The sequence below is a fragment of the Panicum virgatum genome, chromosome 5K (genome assembly GCF_016808335.1).
Source record: "Panicum virgatum strain AP13 chromosome 5K, P.virgatum_v5, whole genome shotgun sequence".
In the NCBI taxonomy this organism is placed as follows: Eukaryota; Viridiplantae; Streptophyta; class Magnoliopsida; order Poales; family Poaceae; genus Panicum; species Panicum virgatum.
The window spans coordinates 37,491,880-37,509,737 of record NC_053140.1 but is presented as its reverse complement, the minus strand read 5'-3'; the positions used below and the strand labels follow the sequence as shown (position 1 = coordinate 37,509,737).

General features: G+C 47.5%; 1 protein-coding gene across 1 annotated transcript; it reads left to right on the top strand.

Moving 5' to 3' along the window:
• Positions 1 to 9,830: 9,830 nt before the first annotated feature.
• On the top strand, positions 9,831 to 13,301 carry LOC120709904. The gene is made up of 2 exons (XM_039995531.1): positions 9,831 to 11,640; positions 11,803 to 13,301. The coding sequence occupies exons 1-2, from the start codon at positions 9,831 to 9,833 to the stop codon at positions 13,299 to 13,301; spliced, it is 3,309 nt and encodes a 1,102-aa protein (XP_039851465.1).
• Positions 13,302 to 17,858: the final 4,557 nt, after the last annotated feature.

Here is a 17,858-nt window from a genome sequence, read left to right as displayed (position 1 = left end):
AAATCTAGATGCACAAAATAAATGTTTGCTAAGCAAATGGCTTTTTAAGCTAATAAATGAACAAGGGGTGTGGCAAACTCTGCTTAGGAGGAAATACCTTCGGTTCAGATCTCTTACTCTGGTTGAACACTTGCCTGGAGATTCACACTTTTGGTCGGGTCTCATGAGTGTCAAATCTGAGTTCCTGAGATGGGGCAAATTTAAGCTGGGTAATGGGTCTCATATCAGATTCTGGGAAGATTCTTGGCTTGATAATGAACCTCTTAAAAATCAATACCCGACCCTGTATAACATTGCCAGAAAAAAATCTGCATTAGTCAGCCATGTTCTAAGCTCGACTACACTAAATATCTCTTTTCGTAGATCTCTAGTGGCTAACAACTTACTCTTATGGCACCAACTGGTGGCTAGAGTAATGGATATTCAGCTACAAGATCAAAGTGACATTTTTGTGTGGTCTCTGCATCAGAATGGGTTTTTTTCAGTGCGATCTATGTATAGGGCAATAACAACCACTAATATAATACCTCATAATCATATTATCTGGAAACTTAAATTGCCTCTTAAGATTAAGATTTTTATGTGGTACTTGATTAAAGGGGTTACTCTCACTAAGGATAATTTAGCTAGACGGCGATGGAAAGGGAGTTTAAAATGTTGTTACTGTAATCTTAATGAAACAATACAACACCTTTTTTTCGATTGCCACAACGCTAAATTCTTATGGAGACTGATAATTGTTGTTTTTAATTTACCAATGCCGTTAAATGTGAATCATATGTTCACTTACTGGTTAAATGGGCTGAGAAAACAACATAAATATCAGGCCTTAGTGGGAGCATGTGCAATCTTATGGGCGATCTGGCTAACGCGAAATGACATTACTTTTAACTGTGCGCAAGTTTCTTCTTCTCTGCAGGTGTTGTTCAGAGGAACTTATTGGATCCGGTTTTGGGCGCTGCTGCAAAAAGAAGAGGAAAGGCCGCTGGTGTTAGAGGGGTGTCGCACACTTGAGTGTTCTGCCATGGAAATCTTCGATTCGAATGGATGACCTTTCATTAATCGAATTGCCTATGTCTAAGTTTTTTTTAGTCTCTTTTATTTCTGCTACTCTGTTTTGTCTCGCTCGGACGCTTGTTGCTGTGTGGTTTGTGGTTTTGAACAGCTATATGTATCAATCGATACAGAAGCTGGAATATGTTTAATATATATTCTCAATTCTAAAAAAAATGGATTCCAGGGGAGCAAAAATGAGCATGCCTTTATCAAGTTCGTCGCAGAGAGAGCATATGCACTGAAGAAGATGGTGGTTTTTTTGTGCCTTGAATCTTTCTCTTCTTCAAATTGTCTCGATTCCAAGATGAGGCCTTTTTGCACTGTCAAATGTGTGAGTAAGGACATCAAGGCGATCCAGTTCAAACTTCGAGCCATTCCTACTCCCTGGAGTTTCCGCATGGCAGCTGATGTTTCATGTATGGACCCTTTTGACCATGCAAACACTGTCATCTGAGGTAGCAGCTGTCTGTGTGAACCTAATCAACTAGTTATGTATGTTTGCATGATTGCATCTGTCTAAATATTGGGAATGTTGCGACTAGCATGGACTGCAAGTGTTTAAGCCAATTAGTACCAGTCTTCACCTTGCAAAAACCTACGATGTAGCGTAAACTTACTACTATCTGGGAATTATAAATTGCTACCAAGTACATTTCATCTTAATTTACGCTTTTTTGTTATGTTTGTTTGCTCTTCAATATATTTATTGTTTGGTTGATTGATTGTTAATTCTAACCAAAGCTACCAATGCATTTCATTTTGGATTTGTTGTATTACAAATCTGTTACATTGTGCAGTTATGGAAGTAGGCTGATTAATTGCCATGCATTATTTGGACATGCTTGATCAACTCGCCGTTCTGCTTGGATTATGTATATAATCTGTTTCACATGCTGATTTGAAGAGCAATAAGCAGTGTGGCTTGAATAACATGCCATTATTGTCTTGATGCAAATTTCTGTGATGTTACCATCCAAAGATTTATAATCTATATGCTCTGCATTGCATTGTTGTTCTAAAACTAGCAGGGCAACCCATACGTGACTGCATGGCAAGTCAGTATTTTTCTATGCTCTGTTAAAGTTTTTTTTAATATTTTCTGCTTTAATTTGCTTGGTTTCCTTATGAACATGATGGAATTTATTTTCTCCTTACTTTCCCCGTCAACCTATGATGAGTTAACCATCTGTTAAATGTTGTTATGCACACTTAACCTGTTCTGACTATTTTGGAGATTAGGCTGATAGATTTTATGATTAATTTAGTCGCCATAGATGCCATACCATTGAACAGAGAGATTAGAAACTACCGTACCATATGGATCAAACATGCTGTAGTGTTGATGTGTTGATTACCCTTTTGATATACTGGCTAGAAGGTTATTATGAGGTACATAATGCAGGCTTTGCTTTTCCGAGAAGTAATTAGTGTATTTTCCTTCTGAAGTTAGAGAAAATAGTGTAAACATCAAATATATTAACTCAGTGAGCTATCATTTACTTATGATGCTAGCTAGCGTATGGCTTGATTTAGAAAGAATATTTGGTGAATTATCATTTTAATCGTACTAATCTTGTTATAGAATTTCCTTTTAAATGCTCCATACAACCTCATCAGGCATCACATTCGCAGCCTGCAAATTGTGAGTCATGGGTGATTATGCATATTATAATCTATGATCAGAATTATATGTGAACTTTCATAATTTCATGGAAAAATCCAATTCTGTTTATATGAGACAAGCTAAGTTGCTTATGAATGCTCATGGAAATGACAAAGAGTGCTTTAGTCGTGATATCATTTTGTTCATTTCAAGAGCTCGAACAATTCTGACAATCTGATGAATGAGCTCATGTTTAGGCCCTAAACTTGGTCCTCACTGATCCTCCGCGTTTAACCACTCTGTTTTTACTAGATACTTGTGCCCTTGCCAGGAGTTTCTTTTCCTTTGTGTGCTCTTTTATTCACTACCTTGGAAAGCAGAGTCACAAAACATATTTTGGGTGGCCAAGGCATGTCTATTCTTACCAAAACTATCCCCATGTTTTATGACTTCATTCCTGAACCTTGCTTTCAAAGCTTGTTTCATGTGAGTGAAATTCTAGCATGTGAATTCCTTTTACCCTGTTAATTTGATTAAGTTTCCCTAGCCAGTTTTTGAATGTGCCATTGTGCCACAAGCCCTTGAATTTGAGGATGCATCTAGTATTCTAGGTTGGCATTAGATACTGCAAGCACTTTTAACTTGAGGTTCACATAGAACGACCTTTTTCATGAGCTGGCCGGTTCTTGAGCTGCCATCTGAACCTGGGTCTGCTTCTAGGTCTTGTTTAATTTAATTCATCTGGTTACTAGTGTTGTGCTTGAGCTTGGTACACTGTCCATTTCATAAACCTGTGCTCTTGCTGGAACCTACAGATTGGTTGGTATGTTTCAGTTTAAGTTTCACTGTGCTGATAGCAGATGCCCGGTCAATATGGTATGTGCTGCTCTGCTCTAATTAAGAATTATTACTGCTGCTTTGTGCGCGGCACGCACGTGAGGTTTTCGCTTCTCCTGGTTCACGTGCTGTTTTTCTTTTTTCTGCTGATGATCTTGTGAAGGCAGTCTTATTTGTTTGTAAGCGATTTTTATCCTCCCCACCCCAGTATGAATGCTGATGATTCTTCAGAAATGGTGTGGGGCGATCAAAATAGACTCGACGCGATTAGCCAGCATCTTGGATATGATCTTACGGACCACATTGCACAGACCGATCGGTGTGAAACCGACTGCCATTTTTTTCCATTGCCAGTGTGAATGACAGAGTGGACATGAAAATTGCAATGAAAACCAATTCATTTGTGTCACCACCGATAACGAGGAAAGTTTTGACGCGTCCATTTTTTTGAGGAGGAGCTAAATCACAATCGCCTGATCTCATTCTTGAGGAAATGAACAGAACGAAATAACGAGCGAACTGAGATCAAGGATCTTGGCTCCTCACTTCCCGAGCCCATGAATAAGGTCATGCATGCTCTCAGGACGGGTCTTTACTGCAGTTGGCTCTGGTCACTGAAGCATGGACCGGGGCCCACACGCTAGTGACCCAACTGACTGGTCACTAACGCGTGGACCTAAGCCCACACGTTAGTGACCCAACTGCCTGGTCACTGACACGTGGACCCAGACCCGAACATTAGTGACCCAACTGTAGAGGAATCACTTCTGCTCTTTAGGTTCCTCAGCGAGTAGCGCCAACCGCAAAATGATGCACGTGTTGTTTTGTTTTGGTTTTACTTTTTTTTTTTGGTCTGCTGATGAAGTGTTGTGCCGTTCTTGACTTTATATGTATGAGCGCTGTCCCGGATGAGATGGCTCGCTAGAAGTCCGATTTATACTCTCCGAACTATTGTAAAAAGTCCGATTTTGAACCTTCAATTACAAAACTGGATAAAAGAAGTCACCCAACTATTGAAACCGGGCAAATTTGACCTTTAGGGTGATTTTGAAGGTGGTTTTGTATTAAAAAAATAAAAAATTCTAATTAGATCTAAAAAATCAAAACTAATTGATTTTAAACCAGATAAATATAAAACTAGTTCCAAAATTTTTCTTAAAATATAATCTATCTATTATTTCTCTATTTGAATCTTAGTTAAATAATAGGAATAACTACAAGCAGCCAAATATTATGAACATAAAAAGTTGGATCTGAATAACTGACAAGTATCGTGCCAATAAATATATTATATTTTTTAAAAAACTTTTGATACTCATTTCATATTTCTTATTTAAAATAAATTACTTATAAGTTTTTTTAATTTAATTTTGAATATTTTAATTATCACAAAATGGAAAACCACCTTCGAAACCATCTAAAGGGCCAAATCTATTCGGTTTCAATAGTTTGATGAACTCTGTTATTTGGTTTCGTAGGTGAAGGTTGAAAATCAAATTTTTTTGATAGTTCAAGGGCGTAAAGTGGATTGTTCCCTTTCAAGAAATTTGCAATTGAAGTGTACCAAGCGAAGAATTGTGGCCCGTCTTACAGATTGGAGTTGAGTGGATTTGCCGATGGGAAGCTATATGGTGAGATTTCCCCTGCTTAGAGTAATGCCATCATGGAATGGAAGAGTATGAGCAGCTGCGGCGCCTATCTCCTTCTAGTAGTCAGTCCCCATGAATAGAATAGCCGGGCAATCATGAAATTGATAGAAGTGACTATGGTCTCGTAGCATGAATGCATGATGCGTTGGCAGACACTACTACCTCTTGTCATCTGTTAGCTAGCTAATGCATTGCAAGTATTATGTACTTGCCAAGTTACATGTACTAATGCTAGCAAAGTATACACTGTATTCATACTGTACAGGAATGTCCGTTGGTGCTTTGGTTTTTTTTTGAGGGGGTTCTCACACTCCATTAAGTAACCAAATAAGAGTTACAAACGCCATCTGGCGGATCAAAGAACCATACATGCCGACCAAAAGAGCTAGCTAAGGTGCTTCTCGCCAGAACATGTGCGTCGTGGTTTGCTTCTCATCGCTCGCTCGTGGACGAACTCCATCACCAGGAATGCCTTTGCGTCTTCTCTGAGTTCTTGTATAATTTGGCCATAAGCTCCCATAGTGGACTCTCCTGTCATACACCGTATTGCGTTGGCGCAGTCACTCGCCATACGAACCCAGTTGAGTGAGAGGTCTTTTGCTAGTGCCAAGCCTTTTCTGAGGGTCAAGACTTCCATTGTCTTTGGGTCAATAATTTCTCGCATTGCAACAGACTATGCTCCCATAAACTTTCCAGATGCATCTCTGACAACTGCGGCAGCTGAAGCCCCTCTTGAGTTTATGGATAAAGCTGCATCAACATTAATTTTCACTATCCCGCCAGGAGGTGGAATCCACCGCGGCACCCTGGCCTTGCTTGCTGTGATCCGTTGGTGCTTTGGCGGCAAACCATGAATAATTCATGGCTGCATTCGAATTGCAGAGATCCCCATCCCCCGTTCACCTCGGCCTAACAGTGCAAACCACGAGGCCCAGTGGGCAGTGGCCTGGCAGACACGGCGCCGCAGCCACACCCACACCCTGTCGGCTGTCGTCTCGTCTCCACCCGACCACCCCCAACCAATTCCCCGCCGCCTCCACCCCCGGCCAAAACCCTCGTCTCCAGCCGGCGCCGGCCAGTCAGCCACCATGGACGTGATCTTCCAAGGCATGGCCTTCTTCCCCTTCCGCGCCGCCACCGGGGCCGGCACGCTCACCGCCGCGCTCCTCCGCGTCGTCGCCTCCCGCCTCCCCGCCAAGGATGCCGGCCGCCTCGCCGCGCTCTCCCCGCGGTGGTGCCGCGTCTGGCGCTCCACGCCACTCGTCCTCGAGGACTTGCACCTCGCGTTCGCCGGAGTGCGCAAGATCATCCCCGTCGTGGACCACCTCCTCGCCGCACACCCCGGCCCGTTCCGCACCGTACGCCTCACCTTCTCCTTCTTCGGAGACCTCGACCACAAGCGCGAGCTCGCCCGGTGGCAGCGGCTCCTCGCTGCCAAGGGCGTCCAGGAGCTCTTCCTCACCAACCTGCCGCGGCACATGGACATGCCCCTCCCCGCCGACATCCTCCGCTGCGCCGAGCTCCGCCTCCTCCACCTCGGGTACTGGGAGTTCCCGGACACCCGCTGCCTCCCCGACGGCGCTGGCGCCTTCCCTTACCTCCGGGAGTTCGTCCTCATCAACACCCGCATCGAGGACCGCGACCTCGACCACAAGCTCGCTTCCAGCCCCGCGCTCGAGACGCTCTCGCTCGTCCACAGCTTCGGCCTGCCACAGCATGTCCACCTTCGTGGCCAAAACCTCCGGTGCGTGTTCTTCTGGCTGTCCATCGCCGACGAGCTCGCGGTGGTAGACACGCCTCGCCTGGAGTGTGTTGGTGATTGGACCTTCGGGTCAAGCCCTCACCCTCGGAAATGCTCCCTAACTTGTTTGCAGGGCCCCAACGAGAGGAAGCCAATCATACCCGAAGGTACCGGATGAACACTAAGAAGGGAAAGCTCAAAGACCATGACCTTCGGTACGAAGGATATCACCTTCTGTAGGCCGAAGGTGACGGATGGCTGCCCAGAAGTGCAAGCGCAAAGACCAATACCTTCGGTGGCGAAGGATATCGCCTTCGTCCGCCCGAAGGTGACGAACGGTTGCTCAGAAGCACAAGTTCGAAGACCAGGACCTTCGGGTAAAGGGATCAACTTCGGGAACGAAGGTGACGGCTGATTGCTCGTTGATGGAACCTTCATGGCTGTGACTCCCGGAGGTCCCCGAAGGAAGTGAAAACCTTCGTCAGTTGTAGATATGTGTGTGAAACATGAATATGTGAGAAGGTCAGATTTGTACACCTAGAATACGTGAGAAGGTCGGATTTGTACACCCCTTACCTTGTAATTTTACCCCGAAGCCGGGTAAAAGTGAGCTGTAAATGAGTTGGGAGGGGGCAATTTAGGAAAACCTGGCCGAGGGCAAGGGGGTATAAATAGCCCCCTCTCTCCATAGTGTAAAGGGTTGAATTTTCTGATCATTATTGGAGAATTCAGCACCTTCTTCCATTGCCCTTTTCATACTGTTCATGCTCCCTGATTGGGCATCTAAGAAGCTAAGATCCCAACAGCGGCGCCCACCGTTCCAGCTCGAAAGACAACCCACGATGGTCCCAGCGAAGAAGAAAGCCACCGCTGGCACCACAAGCACCTCCACTGAGCATGGCCATATCCTCGATGGCCCTCAACCGCAGCTCGAAGGAGCCAACCCTCGAATTGAAGACATCACCAACGAAGCTGCTCTTCATGGAGACCCGGTTGATAACACTGAAAACACCGAAACTCACCAACTCACAGAAGCAGCACTCAAGCTCAAGGCACTTGAAATGAAGAAAAAGAACATCGAAGCTCAGCTTGCCACCAAAAAGAGGGCACTGGACCAGGCAAACAAGCTAGCCGAGGCCAGGCGCAGGCTAGCAGAGATGGAGGCAGAAGTTGAGAGCTTGCAGAGGGCATACCAAGAAATGCCCGAAGGTTCCTCCCAGCAAGAAAACCACGTCATCCTCCAGACAGCCTTCGCTCACAATGAAAACCAAAGGCCACCGCCGGTCAACCTCCCATTTGACCCGACCTCGCCACTCTCAGTCGCTCTGCAGCGAACTTCATGGCCGCTTGGCTACAAGCCCACACAGCTCCCCAAGTACAATGCTACAACAGATCCAACTCAGTTCCTCATGGCCTACGAAGCAACCATCGCCTCGGCCGGAGGTGATGACTCCACCATGGCCAAGTCCTTCGTCATGGCCTGCAAAGGTTCTGTGGCCAACAGGTACTCGTATTTGCCTCCGCAATCAATCAACAACTGGTATCAGCTAAAAGGAAGGCTCCTCCAGGACTTCTAGGGCTTCAGAAGGCTCAACACCAACACTGTAAAAGACTTCAAATGCCCCAAGCATGACCGTGAGCCTCTCTATGACTACTTCCGGAGGTTCGTCCAAAAGAAGGCTCAAATTCCAAACTTCCCAGAGAAAGATGCGATAGACAAATGCATCGAGGGTCTCCTGCCTGGCCAGCTTGCTTCCCACCTCATAAGAGAGTCTCCGAGGACTCTAGAGGAGCTGTATTCAGAAGCAGAAAAGTACGCGAAGTCAGACGCTGACCACCGCAGAAGGGTCGAGCAAAGAAGAATCATGCGTCATGCAGAAAAATACAACCAGCAAACATGGCAGCAAGAGAAGCAGCCAGCTCACCAGCTCATCTTACCTCTGGAACCTTCGCATGAAGATGAGGATCAGATAACCTTCGATCCCTTCATAACACCGCCAGAGTCGGAACCCCAACGCTCAAACGACAAGCAACCTTCGTCCGGGGCACGAGGCAGAGGTCGCGGCAGAGGAAGGGGCCGAGGTCGCGGACCTTCGCGCGAACCCAAAAAATTCTTCTGCCACTTCCACGGGTCTGATTCCGACCACAGAACAAACCAATGCCCGGAGAAGAAAAAGACCCTCGACAGAATGGAGTCCGAGAAAAAAGCCAAGCTAGTTGGTCACACTACATGGCCTCAGACTCCACAAGCTCCTCAACAAATACAGTATACACAACCTTCGTTCGCTCCACCCCCACATTTACCCAATCATACCGCCCACCCATGTTTAACTACAACTACAATCACAATTGGCAGCCACAGCCAAACCCACAAACGCAAACCATTCAACCCACCACCCAAGCTCAACCAACTCAAGAACAGCTACCACCACCCCCAGTCCACCCACCAAAACAAGAAAACCAAACCGCAAATAACCAACCCGCGGCACTACCATCCTTCGGTACGATCATGCCCATCTCCGGAGGTTCCACCCTGGACTTCGAAAATAAGAGGCAGCGCAGGGACTACTTCAGGCAAGTCCATTGCATCGACTACGAAGGTCCAACCAAGAGAACCCAGTGGTCACACTCTCCGATCACTTTCTCCGAAGAAGATGTCAACCTCATCAGCTACCCACACATAGATTCCCTCATCATCGTGGCAAACATTCAAGGCTGGAGGATTGGCAAGATACTAGTTGACACTAGAAACTCTGCAGACATCATCTTTTCCGACACCTTCAATAAGATGGGTATCGACCGAAGCCTGCTACAGCCTTCGGATATCCCCTTAATGGGATTCGGAGGAAAAAGAGTGAATGCAATCGGCAAACTGTCACTCCCTGTGTCCTTCGGAGACACAGCTAACGCAAGAATAGAGCACATCACCTTCGATGTGGTAGAGATGCCCTACCCATACCGAGCAATCATAGGAAGGGGGACAATCAACAAGTTCGAAGCTATCGTTCATCAGCTGTACTTGTGCATGAAGATTCCAGCTCCCGTGGGGGTCATCACCATCCGCGGAGACCAGCAGCTTGCACGGGACATAGAGCGGGGATACACCTCAGGCCAGAAAAATGTCCACAACCTTCGGACTGAATCTAAGCCTGATACCTTCAAAGAGCAGCAAAGAGACAGCGAGAAAGCAACCTTCGAGGAAGACTGCGAAGTAAAGAAGGTCCCCCTTGACGTACACCTACCCAACAAGATGGTAACCATCAATGCAACCCTTGAGTCCGAGGAGGAAAAAGAGCTTCTTGAGTTCTTCCGCAAGAACCAAGATGTCTTTGCATGGTCCGCTAGTGACCTACGGGGCGTCAGCAGAGATATCATTGAGCACCGCTTGGATATCAACCCAAACATCAAGCCAAAGAAGCAAAAGCTTCGCAAAATGGCAGACGAAAAAGTCGCAGCGGTCAAGGCCGAAGTCCAAAGACTGCTAGATGCAAATGTTATTCGAGAAGTCAAATACCCAACATGGCTGGCAAACACTGTGCCGATCAAAAAGAAGAATGGCAAATGGCGCATGTGCATCGATTTCACTGACCTCAATAAAGCCTGCCCGAAGGATGATTTCCCACTGCCAAGAATCGACAGAGTCGTCGATGATGCTGCAAATAGTCAGCTAATGTCTCTGCTGGATTGTTTCTCCGGATACCATCAAATTTGGATGAGGAAAGAGGACGAAGAAAAAACAAGCTTCATAACTCCCTTCGGCACCTACTGCTTCGTGATGATGCCCGAAGGATTAAAGAATGCAGGACAATCCTTTTCTAGAATGTCTTCTGTGGTCTTAGAGCAGCAACTTAGAAGGAATGTCCTGGCTTATGTTGATGACATTGTTGTAACCAGTTCAATAAGAAGCAACCATATGGCAGACCTGGCCGAAACCTTCGCAAGCTTAAGAAAAGCAGGACTGTCCTTGAACCCCAATAAATGCATCTTCGGAATTCACAAAGGAAAGGTGTTAGGATGCCTAGTGTCCACCAAAGGCATCGAAGCAAACCCCGACAAAGTAAAATCTCTTTGGAACATGGAGGATCCAAAGTCCATCAGGGACGTACAGAAACTCACAGGGCGGATAGCAGCCCTAAACAGATTCATCCCCCGCTCTGCAGACCGAAGCTTACCATTCTTCAAGGTCCTTCGCAACGCAAACAAATTTGAGTGGGGCCACGAACAAAGCAAAGCCCTTCAGGAACTCAAAAAGCATCTCCAGAACATGGTCAAAATGACCCCACCTGACCCGAAGAACGTGTTGCTCCTGTACATCGCAGCATCTTACTCTGCTGTCAGTGCAGCGCTCATCCTCGAGAGAGAAGTTGGAGGAAAGAAGCAGCAGCTACCTGTCTACTTTGTATCCAAAGCTCTTGCAGGCTCGAAGCTCCTATACTCAGAGCTAGAGAAAATTGCATACACAGTAGTCATGTCTGTTCGGAAGCTACAACACTATTTCGAAGCTCACAAGATAATCGTGGTCACAGATCAACCTTTGCATGACTTGTTCAGCAACAGGGAGGCCTCAGTCAGAATTGCCAAATGGGCTTTGGAACTCTCGGAGTTCTACATTGACTTCGAAAGAAGAACAGCCATCAAATCACAAGTACTGGCAGATTTCATTGCCGATTGGACATCCCCAACCTTCAAGGAGGAACCTTCGACTGAAACCTGGATCGTGCACTGCGATGGGGCCTGGTGCAACGACGGAGCGGGTATTGCGGCAATCATAGAATCTCCTTCGGGAGCAAAAACAAGATACGCAGCACGGCTAATCTTCGGCAACCACGAATCATCAACCAACAACACCACCGAGTACTAAGCCTTGCTCCTGGGCCTTCGCAAAATGAAAGCCCTTGGCCATTAAAATTTCATAGTCAGAATAGATTCGAAGGTTGTCAGAGACCACATAAAAAAGGACTCGGAGGCCAGAAAACCAGAGCTCATCGAGTACCTCGATGCCGTCAGATCCATGGAAAAGTACTTCAAGGGCTTCGACATCGTTCACATCCCGAGGCACATGAATGACGAAGCCGACAAGCTGGCAAAGGCAGCATCAAGAAAAGAGCAGTTACCTTCGGATGTATTTTTCGAAAAAATCACAGAACCCTCAGTCAAGCAGAAAAAAGAAAAACAAGTTTCAAACATCTCAGCCGAAGATTGGAGAGCACCTATAATGGAGTACATTCGGGGAAACATCGAGCTGCCAAATGAGAAAGAGAAGAAAATGTTCCAGAGAGCGAGAGGCTATGTTATCTCCGAGGGAGAGCTGTTCAAGTCGGGCGTAACCAGCCCATGGTTAAAGCGCATCTCCACAACCGAAGGAATCGAACTCCTCAAGGAAATTCACTCCGGGTTCTGCGGATCCCACATCGGCTTCAGACAACTTGTCTCCAAAGCCTTCAGGCAAGGATTCTTCTGGCCAACGGCACTGAAGGATGCTCAGCACATAGTGAAAACATGCCAAGCAAGTCAAATGATGGGTCCGAAGTCCTCAAAACCTTCGGAGCCAACTCAGCTGATACCTCTGTCCTGGCCTCTTCAAAGATGGGGAATTGACCTAGTGGGACCTCTACCAACAGCTCAGGGCAACTACAAGTACGCAACAGTTGCCGTCGAGTACTTCACAAAGTGGATCGAAGCCAAGCCACTAATAAACATCACTTCAGAAACAATCAAAAAATTCTTTAGGCAGAACATCATCTGCAGGTTCGGGGTCCCAAGGGAGATCACTGTAGATAACGGCAAACAGTTTGATTCACAGCTTTTCAGGGAATTCTGTTACAGTGTGGGCACGAAGGTAATCTTTGCCTCAGTGTACCACCCGCAATCCAACAGGGCCGTCGAAAGAGCCAATGGCATCATCTTCGGCAGCATCAAAAAGTTCCTATTTGATCAGAAAAAGGGCAAATGGGCCGATGAACTCCCGAAGGTCAGCTGGTCCCACAACACATCAGAATCAAGAACCACAAAGTTCACCCCATTTAGGCTACTCTACGGTGCCGAAGCAATGACAACCGAGGAGCTAAAAAACCGAAGCCTAAGGGTAACCCACCAAGTTGAGGCCATCCCCTCGGATGACAAAGACCTCATGGAGCTAGACATCCTACAAGCCTCGGAAAACATAGAAAAGTATCAGCAAGAAATAACGAAGTGGAGGGACAAGAAGGTCGTAAAAAAGAGCATCACAGTCGGAGACTGGGTCCTAAAAAGAAAGCCAAACGCAGAAAACTCCGGCAAACTTGAATCCAAGTGGGAAGGGCCATTCCTAGTAATCAAGTGCAACAGGCCAGGGTCATATCACCTGTCTGACGCCGAAGGCAATGAGCTGCAGCATACTTGGAATGCGGACAGCCTTAAAAAGTACTACATTTAAGATTGTAAAAAGGTCGCATCGCGAAACTATAAGCGATTGCGGACCTTCGCAAACTCTTTTAGTTCTTTTTACTTTGTAAAAGGGCCGTACTCTTTTCCTCACAGGGGGAAACTCCACACCGGAGGTGAGGTTTTTGACGAGGCGGACCCATTGTAAACCATTTCAATGAAATGAAATTCCCCCCAAACAAAGTGTCATCTTCGCCGAAGCAGCCCAAATGGCAAGCTTCGGCAAGCATCTATATGCTTCACAAAATAATAAGTTAGCAAAGTATACAGAATCCGTAAACTTTGCATACTTATCGAAACAAACACCAAGGGGCTTCGACCTTTAAAAAGGTCCGAACCAAAAAACCTTCGGCACAAAAGTCACAATAAGTGCCAAGCAAATGCCAAGGGGCTTCGACCTTTAAAAAGGTCCGAACCAAAAAACCTTCGGTACAAAAGGCACAACAAGTGCAAAACAAACGCCAAGGGGCTTCGACCTTCAAAAAGGTCCGAACCAAAAAACCTTCGGCACAAAAGGCACAATAAGTGCAAAGCAAATGCCAAGGGGCTTCGACCTTTAAAAAGGCCCGAACCAAAAAACCTTCGGCACAAAAGGCACAATAAGTGCAAAACAAATGCAAGGGGCTTCGACCTTCAAAAAGGTCCGAACCAAAAGACCTTCGGCAATAAAGTCCCAAAATGTGCAAAAAGAGCGCCAAGGGGCTTCGACCTTTTAAAGGTCCGAACCAAAACACCTTCGGCAAATTAGACACAAAAAGTGCAAAAAGAATGCCAAGGTGCTTCGACCTTACAAAAGGTCCGAACCAAAAAACCTTCGGCACAAAACAGAAACTATCCCAAAAATGCCAAGGGGCTTCGACCTTTCAAAAGGTCCGAACCCAAAATAACCATCGGCACACATCATTCAATTTACCCAGCAACGAAAAGAACAAAACCCTTCGAAGACAACAGCGCGCAAGAAAGGGGGGAGACATTTTTTTCACAAAATACAAAGTTTCCGCGCGTTGCCTCGTTTAGCAAAAAATCATCCCTCTGGGCAACGACTCATTAGGAAGGGGGGAGACATTTTTTCAAGAACCACCCTAACGAGCGTCGCCTCGGACAACAGCAAATTACCTCCAAAAAGATCCTTAGGCACATCACAAGGCACCTCGAAGGATGCACATCACAAGGCACCTCGAAGGATGCACATCACAAGGCACCTCGAAGGACGCACATCACAAGGCATCTCGAAGGATGCACAAAAACAGCACCTCGAAGGATGCACATCACAAGGCACCTCGAAGGATGCACAAAAACAGCACCTCGAAGGATGCACATCACAAGGCACCTCGAAGGATGCATTCAAAAGAGTCATCTCAAAGGATGCCCGACCAAAGGCATCTCGAAGGATGCACATAGAGAGGGAGCCCGAAGGATGCGCAACAAGAAGCCCCGGGAAAAACAATCCCGAGAGTATATACACTTCTAGAAGCAACGCGAAGCTAACATTCGAACCAAAGAAAAAAAAGTTACAATGAATCACGTCCGGACCAGCACAAGTATTCTGCAACGCTGCATCCGGGACGAGCAAGGCTGAAAGCCTCCCAGCTCATCGAAACCCTAGCGTTGTTCACATCCTGCAGCATAGGAATATTTACAAACAAGTTCTAGAGCCCCCAAAACAAAAACCTACAAGCCATCTGAAAGAAAGCTTACCCCCGCCGCAGCAGCCGCAAGAGTCCTAACAGCGACCTTCCCTGAAGGCTCCCAGAAGCGCTCGAAGTATGCAATCTTGACATTCTGAATCCTGTCAACCTCTTCGGACAAACCCTCGTAGGGAACGTACTGAAAGTCCCCTTCGATCTTAGAGAGGTCAACGGCGCATGCACGGAGAAGGTTCCCAATAAGCCCCTCGAAGGAGACGGACGCTGCGTTATCATTCGCAACGCTCATCACCTCCCCGAGGCCCTCGAACTCCGATAGCAACCAGTCCAAAAGTTGAAAGAAAACTTGGGGACCTTCAGCCGGCTCAGACAAGGGCAAAGGCTCTGCTCCAAGGGCAGCAAGAGCCTTCCTGTACTCTTGGTACACCGCGTCGGCCCGAGTGGCAACCTCCGAGAAAACCCCCTCGAGCTCCGCCACCCTAGTTTGAATCGCCTCCAGCTTACTAACCTTATCCCTAAGAGCTTTCTTCTCGTTGGCATCATCCTCTACCGTCTTCCGAAGGTTTTCAAGAAGCTTCTTGTTGTCCCTCGCTGCCGCCTCCAGCCTGGTACACTTACCCTTCAATTGTGTGTTCTCATCCCTTAGAGCGAGAACTTCCGCCACAGCCCACCGTAGCTTCTCCGATAGGCTCAGCTTCTCAGTGGCGCTCTTGACCCGAAGGTCCACGTCCACCTTGGCCTTCTACATCAAAATTCGGCTAGCATGGGCAAGCTTCTTGCTCAAGTCGGCCACGATGAATGCAGCATCGGAAGTGGACGTTTCTGCCACAGCTGCATTAAACTCTGAATCAAACACAAAATGACCTTCGGGGACACCAAAAATTGAACAAAAGCTAAACAAAATAAAACCCTGCCTTACCATTCTCAGGGGGAGAATCCCGGAACGGCCAGGCCCTTGCATCAACGCCAAAAGTTGATTCATCGACGCCGACACAACTGCGAAGGAAATAAAAAAGAGAGACCCTATAAGATCACAAACAAACCAAGAGCTGTCAAAACCAAGGAAACAAAGCTTACCGGCTTCATCGAAGCCCATCCCCTCCAGAACATCCACCTCCCTATCCGAAGGTAGAGCCGAGACTCCGCCTGGGAAATCCCCGCCCCTGAGAGAGAGCAGCATCTCACCAACCATGATCTCCCCCTCCTCGGCACCTGCCACAAGGGAAGGTGTGGCGACCGCCGTCGTCGGTGCTGCATCCTTCGGGACACCAACCACAGGCCCAGTAGGCCTAGGCTCAGGCGGCATCGGAATGTCAGCAGGTTTGGCCCCAGTCTTGACAAGACTCTGAATCCTCCGGCGTTTCGTCGTACCTTCGGAGGAACAGTGAAGGTTAATCAGCGCTCTCGCCACCTCAACCCGACAGCCGGAACCAAAAAGCATGGTCCCGTACTCATCGCTAAGATCATAACGGGATCTAAAATGCCTCCCCTCGGGAACTACAAAATCCCCGCCCACCGTCCCCATGAGCTCTTCCATGAATGAGGGCGTATTGCTGTCGCCCAAAGAAACCTCCTCATCTTGCGCCTTCCTCTTGGCGCTCTCAGCCCTCGCAACAGAAACCCTCGTGCTCGAAGGTTTCCGACCACGCCCGCGACCTCGCGTGCCAACAGCCCCGGAGCTCCCCGCCTCCTCCACCTTAGCCTTACCTATGGACTTCGACCCAGTAACCTCCGAACCAATGTTCCCCGGCGGAGTCATTCTTGGAACGGCGTTTGCCGGCACCGGCCGAGCCTCGTAGGCCATGCCCATCTCAGCCAAACACCGGTTCAACCGAAGGTTACCGCCACACACCTCCAACAAAGAATGATACTCCTTTTTGTTCCAAGGACCCAGTATCTTCGTAGCCTGTCGCTCCAGCTCACCCACAATAACTTCGTCACTGGAACCTTCGGGCCTCCGAAGCCCAAAAACCAGATAAGTCACATCATACTTCAAACTAGCAAAGTGCTTGCGCTCGAACCTCGATGGAGACCAACCAGCAGCCAAAGGCCAAACCTTCGTAGCCAGAAACTCCTCAACAGCATCCCTGCCACCACAAACTTGGCAAGCCGTCATGAAGGCTTCCAGACACGATTTGAAACCCGGCCCACGCTTGCTGAAGGCAGGCTGATAGACGTGATCGAACATCTCAATGTCCGAAGCCAGCAGATACTTCTCCTCGACAGAACCTTCGGGATTCGGGAAGCCAATCTTGGCGTAAAACCAGTATCCCAACCAGTTCCCTTCCCACTTGTTCTTGTAAGCCGTCAAGAGCATAATCTTCTCTAGGCCGGTCCTTTTGTTCGGCTTGCGAGGAACGAAGGTGCAACAGCCGTTCTGAACCTCGCTAAGCTCGGCATCATCATCTACATAGACCTTACGAGGCTGACAGTGCAGCTGAAAAAGCCTACAAAAGGCATCCACAGACACTTCCCCTCCGAAGGTCCGCACCACCCACAGAAACTTGGCCAATGCAACAATCCAGTTCGGGGTAAAGTGGTGGAGCTTCACGTTAAATGGCTCCAAAAGCTTCGGCACAATTGGATCCATCGGAAGCCTAAGCCCCGCTGTAAAAAAATCCTTAAAGACCACAACCTTGCCGGTCTCCGGTACAGGAATCAATTCTGCCCCTGGAGGGCGAAAAACCCCCTCGGCGAAATAGGCCATCGAAACGTAGAAGTCTATCGTGCTCTGAGAAACGACAGATGACTCGAAAAGCAAAGTCTTACGTTTCTCCGGAGCCATTAGTTCCGACACGTCTGCGGACACCGCCGAAAGGCTCTCGCTGGACTGCTGCTGCTGAGAAGGTTGAGAACCACCCGCCTCTCCTTCGGGAGCTGGACCAGAGTCTGCACGAAGCACC